Here is an 8,663-nt window from a genome sequence, read left to right on the forward strand (position 1 = left end):
TCTTTTTATTTCAGGAGCAACTTTGTGCGGGTTTGTGTGGTGGAAGTGGTGGAGTCGTGCGGACGCCACTTGGACAAGCTCATCAATGTGGACGAGTTCCTCCGACGCATCACCACTGTCATGCACTCAAATGATCCGGTTAGTTTTAGTCCGTCAGATATAAAAGCAGTGGGACTGCTGGAAAGATTTACCTGTACAATATACAGTATAGTCTCGTATACGCCGTCAATTAAACCCGTGGAGGTCCGCGTAAAACGAGAAAAGCGTAAGCGAAGTAACAGAGCATATGGGATTAATTGAAATAGAGACTGGGCCGACCGCCAGACTACCCTTTTTCCGACACAATACGTACGTTGTAGTAAAAATAACTTCTTAATTTTATGATGGTATGCACACACAATTAATATTTAAGAGGTATATCAATAATATTAGGTTTCTTAACACTTACGTTAGTAGAAGAGATGGCTGGGCACACGGGGATGGTTCTGAGGCAGAGGGCAGATTATTGGCCCTCACCTGTATCACTTGTATCACCTGTATCACTATCCACCACAAAGGCTTGCAGGGCCTCTTTGTCAAACCCTTCAAAGTCCATATCCTCACTATCACTGACTTGGGCTGGCTGTGGTGGGTGGCGGGTGAAGAACTCGGTAATGTTTTGTTGACTGGGCGACCTAGCATGCACCCTGCCCGCGCCGCTTCCTGCGTAAATGATGGAATGTACCGCATGACTAATAATTGCCGGTCTGGCCAGGTGCTGCATAAATGACCAACCGCGTAAAGGAAATCCGCGTAAATCGAGACTATACTGTATGTCAAGAGTGTAAGGTAACTGCACCCAGTAATTGTTTTAGCAAATAAAAGCCCATGAATATATAACTGACTCACTGTATCAAATAGCTACAGAGAACCTCGTTATATCATTTTTGTGTCTGTTTAGGTTAACTTATCGTACCCAGATTTTTGTTACAAGTCACACACCACACACACACAAAAAAAACCAAAACATGGGAATTAAGACAGCAAGCATCCACGTGAAGCTCTTATTGTGTGACTGCCTGGTGGCAAGTTAAAGATCAGCTGTTGAGAAGTGCCTGACAACACACTGGGGATATTACCACTCTCTTCCACTCCATCTCTCTAATCACCCACACCTTTCTGCTTTCTCACTTCATATTTTAAAATGCTTTGTAACATAATGTTGAAGGGATACAATGTTGCTAATTTATACAGTGGACTCGCAACTTATGCAGGATTACGTTCCTGGGACCCAGCGTAAAGCCAAAAAATGCATAAAGTCAGAAACACTCCTAAAAATCCCCTAAATCGCCATTAAGGCCAGAGTTGGGTCATTTTTATTTTAAAGCCATTATTTACTTATGGATTTGAATGTAAGTTTAACACAGTAATGGAGCCTACTCAATGAGGTTTCTATTTAGGTTTCATGAAAATCGGTCAAATAGTTTTTTTATTAATATACCCGTATACAGTGATCCCTTGGTTAACGAGCGCCTCGGTTAACGAAATTTTGGTTAACGAATTACCTTCCATAAGATTCTTCACTTCGGTTAACGAGCAATCCCTCGATTAACGAATTCCTTACAAGCGCCCCTCAACATGTTTTCGCTTGCTCACTAGCTGTCGTATTAGTCCGCCAATACAGTAATCGGTTCTAGGGCTTAAATTCCTTACCATTTTAGTAAATATCAAGAAGGTTGTACTATTCAATCATTTTAAAAGTTTTATATTAAATTTTTTAGTAATTTTAACAATTATTGAACATAATTGAAGTACAGGAAACTAGTTTTATGCGCACCAAACAGCCACTCAGCACACCAAGCTTGGCGTCAGTTTGTTTACAGGTTCAGAGGAAGGAACATCTTGTTTGAGACTCTTCAACATAAACGCTTTTTTTCTGTGTTTCCAGTCAAATTATTGGTCATTTTGAAATATATTTTGCATACAGTACATATTGATAATATATAGCGCAGTGCAGTGTTGATTTGAAGAAAATAATCTTGAATTACACCAAGTGAACTAAAATTTCATGGGTGAAATGGCGCATGGGATGACTTCTCTTCCACCCCAATGCCTTCTTTTCTCCCTTCTCCTCCACCCTCACTTCTAATTCCCATCATCATCAGCATCAACCAGGAGCCTTCTACATGCACACCTCAAAGTAAGTGTACTTTACTGCATTTATTTTTCATTTGTATGTAATTTTCGGTGAGCTGGAACCAATTTCCCAAAAACCCATTGAAACAATGGTTTCGGTTAACGAGCAACCTTCTGGTCGAATTGTGCTCGTTAACCAAGGGACCACTGTATATACAGTACAGTAGTACCCCTTAACGCGGTCAATTGAACCCACAGGGTACCGTGTTAAGTGAAAACCACGTTAAGTGAACAACAGAACATATGGGATTAATTCCAATAGAGATTGGCCCGACCCCCAAACTCTACTTTTTCCGACACAATACCTATGTTCTAGTAAAAATAACATCTTAATTTTATGATGGTACATGCACACAATTAATACTTGAGAGAATTAGAGAAATACAGTCGCCAAGTTAATGTCCATTCAAATAATGGACCCAACTCCCTCCCCCTCTTCTCACACTACACTGCTGGCTCTTCCCTCTCTGAGAAATTTTGGGGGAAAACCACTGGATTTTAATAAATAATACCTCAAACTAAAGTTAGGAAAATATAATTGACATAGCTGGATTCCTTGTAAGACCAGGAATATTTTGAATATAAATGTCATATATTTTTCACAAAAGATAACATATTTACTCAGAGTAAACATTATATCTAAAATTTGTATGTCTAATGCAAAATCTATGATGTTTATATTCAAAATGATCATCAAATTGTAAGAATTCCAGCAATGTAAATTATATTCTGGCCGGGTAATTTGTATGAATTTTATGAGCTAAAACAAATATCTTCAGTTAATAAAAAAAAAATAATAAACTTCGCGACACTATCTGTCAATCAAAGTACCCCACCTTGCCTCCCCCCCTCTTCCAACCGCGCCAGATGGTCAGTCCGTCCCAGCCCTCCCCCCCACCCCCCACCAACCCTCCCTACAAGAGAAATGTAGGGTGAAAAAACTAAATTTTAACATTTAGTAATAAATAATACCTCAGATTAAAGTTAGGATAATATAATTTACATTGCTGAATTCCTTGTAAGACCAGGAATATTTTTAATATAAATGTCATATATTTTGCACAAAAGATAACATATTTACTCAGAGTAAACATTATATCTAAAATTTGTATGTCGAATGCAAAATCTATGATGTTTATATTCAAAATGATCATCAAATTGTAAGAATTCCAGCAATGTAAATTATATTCTGGCCGGGTAATTTGTATAAATTTTATGAGCTAAAACAAGTATCTTCAGTTGATAAAAAAAAAAATAAATATTCTTCACACAGTGCCAGATGGTCTGTCGGTCCCTCCCTCCCCCCCACCCGCCACCAACACTCCCTACCAGACGTGTGGGAAAACCAGAATATTTACCTTTTTAGTAATAAATAATACCTCAAACTGAAGTTAGGATAATATAATTGACATTGCTGGATTCCTTGTAAGACCAGGAATATTTTGAATATAAATCTCATTTATTTTGCACAAAAGATAACATATTTACTCAGAGTAAACATTATATCTAAAATTTCTATGTCTAATGCAAAATCTATGATGTTTATATTCAAAATGGTCATCATATTGTAAGAATTCCAGCAATGCAAATTATATTCTGGCCGGGTAATTTGCATGAATTTTATGAGCTAAATAAAATAAAAATTATACCTCACCGCGTATATGGGTAGATGAACCGCGTTAAGTGAAAGTTTGGTTCTAGCGAGGCACTGTGTACAGTTAACCCTCACTTTACGCGGTTAATGTAACCCGGAGGGTACCGCGGAAAGCGAGAAACGCGTAAAGTGAATAACATAACATATGGGATTAATTGAAATGGAGTCCAGGCCGATCCCCAAACTCCACTTTTTGACGACACATAACTATGTTGTAGTAAAAATAACATCTTAATTTTATGATGGTACATGCACACAATTAATACTTAAGAGAAATAGAGAAATACAGTCGCCAAGTTAATGTCCATTCAAATAATGGACACGACTCCCTCCCCCTCTCACACTACACTGCCGGCTCTTCCCTCTGAGAAATTTTGGGGGAAAACCAGGTATAGTAATAAATAATACCTCAAACTAAAGTTAGGATAATATAATTGACATTGCTGGATTCCTTGTAAGACCAGGAATATTTTGAATATAAATGTCATATATTTTTCACAAAAGATAACATACTTACTCAGATTAAACATTTTATCTAAAAATTTTATGTCTAATGCAAAATATATGATGTTTATATTCAAAATGATCACCAAATTATAAGAATTCCAGCAATGTAAATTATATTCTGACCGGGTAATTTGTATGAATTTTATGAGCTAAAACAAATATCTTCAGTTAATAAAAAAAAAATAATAAACTTCACGACACTATCTGTCAATCAAAGTACCCCACCTTGCCTCTCCCCTCTTCCAACCGCGCGGTCAGTCCCAACCCTCCCCCCCACCCCCCACCAATCCTCCCTTCAAGAGAAGAGTGGGTGAAAAATTTAGATTTTAACATTTTGTATTAAATAATACCTCAGATTAAAGTTAGGATAATATAATTGACATTGCTGGATTCCTTGTAAGACCAGGAATATTTTGAATATAAAGCGTCATATATTTTGCACAAAAGATAACATACTTACTCAGATTAAACATTTTATCTAAAAAATTTATGTCTAATGCAAAATATATGATGTTTATATTCAAAATGATCACCAAATTGTAAGAATTCCAGCAATGTAAATTATATTCTGGCCGGGTAATTTGTATGAATTTTATGAGCTAAAATAAAAATCTTCAGTTAATAAAAAAAAATATTCTTCACACGGTAACAGATGGTCGGTCGCCGGTCCCTCCCTCCCTCCCCCCACCCCCCACCAACGTCCCTACTAGATAAATGTGTGGGAATACCAGACTGTTTACCTTTTTAGTAATAAATAATAAATCAGACTAAAGTTAGGATAATATAATTGACATTGCTGGATTCCTTGTAAGACCAGGAATATTTTGAATATAAATATCATATATTTTGCACAAAAGATAACATATTTACTCAAGAGTAAACATTATATCTAAAATTTGTATGTCTAATGCAAAATCTATGATGTTTATATTCAAAATGATCATCAAATTGTAAGAATTCCAGCAATGTAAATTTTATTCTGGCCGGATAATTTGTATGAATTTTATGAGCTAAATTAAAAAAAATTATACTTCACCGTTTAAAGGGGTACACTCACCGCGGAATGTGAGCATCCTGGGTTCTGGCAGGGCACCGCGTAAACGTGGAAACGCGGAATGTGGGACCGCGTAAAGTGAGGGTTGACTGTATATGCGAAATCGCGTTAAGTGAAACCGCGTTAAGAGGGGTATTACTGTATATTTTTTTTCAACATTCATAAAAAAAAATTGGTATTCGTCGACGTTATCGTTATCATTTGCGCTTTTACCACTCTAATATACATACTTTGATGAAAATATTCTAGTCAATTCAAATGCCCATGTGCCTGCATTGCTGGATGCCGAATTTTCAAAATTGCATAACAAAAATCACAAAATGTGTACCTTTTATAATATTTTATGTTTTCTCCTTTTTCTGGTGATTCTAATGATATTTTTATATTGAAAATCGGACAAGAACTTTTGGAGGAGTTTCTAGGTTTATATAGAATTTATTAGTCGTGAGATATAAGGCTTTGAAAATTTCATGGCAATTTGCGCCAAGCTGAGATGCAGAAATTTTAATTATATTCTGTAAATATAAGTTTTTGTTCTTTATATTCCTTGCACGCATGTTCAGCTTCTTACTTAGCCTAGGCATCTTGTCCAGGTAAGATAAGGTGCAATAACATGGGGTGGGGTAGACTAGGAGGACACGTAGCATATAACCTCTCCGTAGGAAGCTCTGGCGAGCACTGAGCTATTACATAATAAGGTAACGAGTCTGTCTTCTTCCCCTCCACCACACAGCCATGGAAGAGTTGCCAGATGTTGCCTAAATGTTGGACAATTTATGTACAAATAATATCTTTTTACGTACATTTTCAGGCATTATTATGCCAACAGAAAACCGGTATAATGCGACACCATGCACCAAGGGAGGGGAGAGGGCCTCTATGATGCTTTTTTATGGTAGTAAATATTGTCTGGAATTTTTCAGATCGTAAATCATAAATCACTACTGTAATGTAATATCAACAACTGTAACAAGTGTCTAACAGCATTTATAGAACACAGACATTACTTGTATGTAGACAGACAAGTGTTGTTGTTTTGAGATTATTCATCCCCTTCCAACGTCACCGTGGGGGGATCATCAAGGTCAGATAACGATGCAGGGGAGGATGTGGGCCGCTCAAGGTCACTGCAAGAAGTTGAGGGCGTTGTCTGATCTGCTGACGATGTTGATGTTGAGGTTTTCTTAAAGAACATGGTGATGGGAAGCTGTCGTTGTTGTTTCTTAAGTTGCTGGAACATATTCTTATACTGAGCCATAAGGCTGTAAGACCTTGTGAGAAGTTGATGCGCTCCATAGATGGGTCATAACCAGACACTAAGTTTTTCAAGTGCTTGGCCACCTGAAACACTTCACTAAACTAGTGTATATTCCAACATGCTGGCTCTTCGTGTTCTTCATTATAGTCGTCGCCACCTCCATCTTCTTTGTCCTCTCTCACTATTTTCTCTAACTCAGCATCAGTCAGAGTTTCCTGTACCCTTCAATTAACTCCTCGATTTCCTGCTCGACCATGTCTTCAAACCCATCACCGCCTACAGCCTTGGTCACCGTCATGATGTGCTTAACTTCAGAGTCGATCGTAGGGAATCCTTTGAAGTCATGCACACAGTCACTCCACAGTGCCCGCCAACACGAATTAACCGACTCTGGTTTCAGTTCATCCATGGCCTCCTTCACAAAAGTGAAGCAATTGGCAATGTTGAAATCCCTCTAGCATGCCATAACACTGTTGTTAGTGCCGTCTTCCATGGCATTGCAAATACGGACGAAGGTGAGGCGTGTACACGCTGCCTTAAAGCACTGAATCATGCCCTGGGTGAGAGGATGGAGGTGGTGTTGGGTGGCAGGAACACTTCCTCGACGTCATCGTGAGGGAATTTAATGGCATCCGGGTGGCCTGGTGCGTTGTCAACGACCAGTAACACCTTGAAAGGCAGGCCTAGCTTCTCTAGGTAGCTCTTTACCTCAGGGATAAAACATTTGTGGAATCACTCAAGGAAAAGCATTGCTGTCACCCAGGCTTTCTTGTTTGACTGCCAGTAGACGAGGAGGAGATTCTTATTTTTTCCCTTTAGAGCACGAGGGTTGGCAGACTTATAAATCAAGCCTGGCTTTATCATATGCCCTGCTGCATTGCCACATAGTAGGATGGTGATGCGGTCCTTCGCAGCCTTGAACCTGGCGGCCTGCTTCTCAGACTTGGAAATGTAGATTCTGGTTGGCATTTTCTTCCAAAACAAATCTGTTTCATCAGCGTTGAAGACCGGCTCTGGAAGATATCCATTTTCCTCAATCAATTTCCTGAATTCGTCTGGGAACACCCATGCAGCTGCCTTGTCCGCCGATGCCGATTAGCCAGTAATTCTAATATTTTTCAGGTTGAAATGCTTACTGAAACTGTCGAGCCAACCTGCACTGGCTTTAAAATTCTTCTCAGATTTAAACTGATCATAAAGACCCCGATGTTTAATGCCTTCTCCACCTTCACTAGAGTTACATCTCTAACCTGGCTAGTCACCTTAGCAGTAAATGAGGCACTTTTAGACACGGTTTCACGACTTTCCTTCTCCCGAATCTTGATGGACCTCACTCTTGATTAGTTCCGCCCGTACCTCAATGTCACAGCAGCGATTGACATCCCGCCTTTTATTAAGACTAACACGGCCACTTTTTGGTTCCAAGGTCATCACAGAGCGTTGTTTCTTCGCTGGAGGACCAGAGGCAGAGGATGCCTTGTGTTTGGGCATTATGAACGAGTTTGAGAGAGGTTTAAGCGAACTAAATTGACACACGAGAGGCAGCTGTTACTCCGATGATACACTCACGGCAACTGAGACAGACAGGGGTGGCCAGTTGGGATGACGGGGTGGTGCGTTTTGAGCTTGAAATCGGAAATTGTAACCCAATTTTAATCTGCGTATAGTTGAAACCGCGTAAAAAAAATACGCTTAAGTTGCGAATTTACTGTACGTACTTACACTTTTCACAATCTCCATAAAAAACTTTAGCTTTGACTTTATTCAAAATATCTTCAGGTCGTGAGGTCCACTAATCCCCCCACCCATCAAAGGGTGACCTGACATTCCATCAGAAGGTCGGTTACATGAGACCACTAATCCCCCACAGCTCCTTGGGAGTGGAAAATACCAGTCATTGCTGTAACACACAGCTTCTTTCACGCCCATATCATATAGACTTTTACTTTTCAAATATATTTAACCAGACTTTTAGATGAACTATTCTTGATTATTATAGTAAAGAAATGGAGTTT

General features: G+C 38.9%; 1 protein-coding gene across 1 annotated transcript in view; it reads left to right on the forward strand.

Annotated features, from left to right (window-relative positions):
- LOC121869941 (integrator complex subunit 7-like) overlaps positions 1–8,663 on the forward strand; it is a gene marked incomplete at its 3' end in the record, with an annotated part of 39,532 nt that overhangs the window by 19,306 nt on the left and 11,563 nt on the right. Inside the window, 1 exon segment of the mRNA XM_042371511.1 lies at positions 15–138. Within this exon segment, the coding sequence (XP_042227445.1) occupies positions 15–138 (124 nt within the window).

Source organism: Homarus americanus, unplaced genomic scaffold (assembly GCF_018991925.1).
Source record: "Homarus americanus isolate GMGI-L3 unplaced genomic scaffold, GMGI_Hamer_2.0 scaffold14467, whole genome shotgun sequence".
Taxonomy (NCBI): Eukaryota; Metazoa; Arthropoda; class Malacostraca; order Decapoda; family Nephropidae; genus Homarus; species Homarus americanus.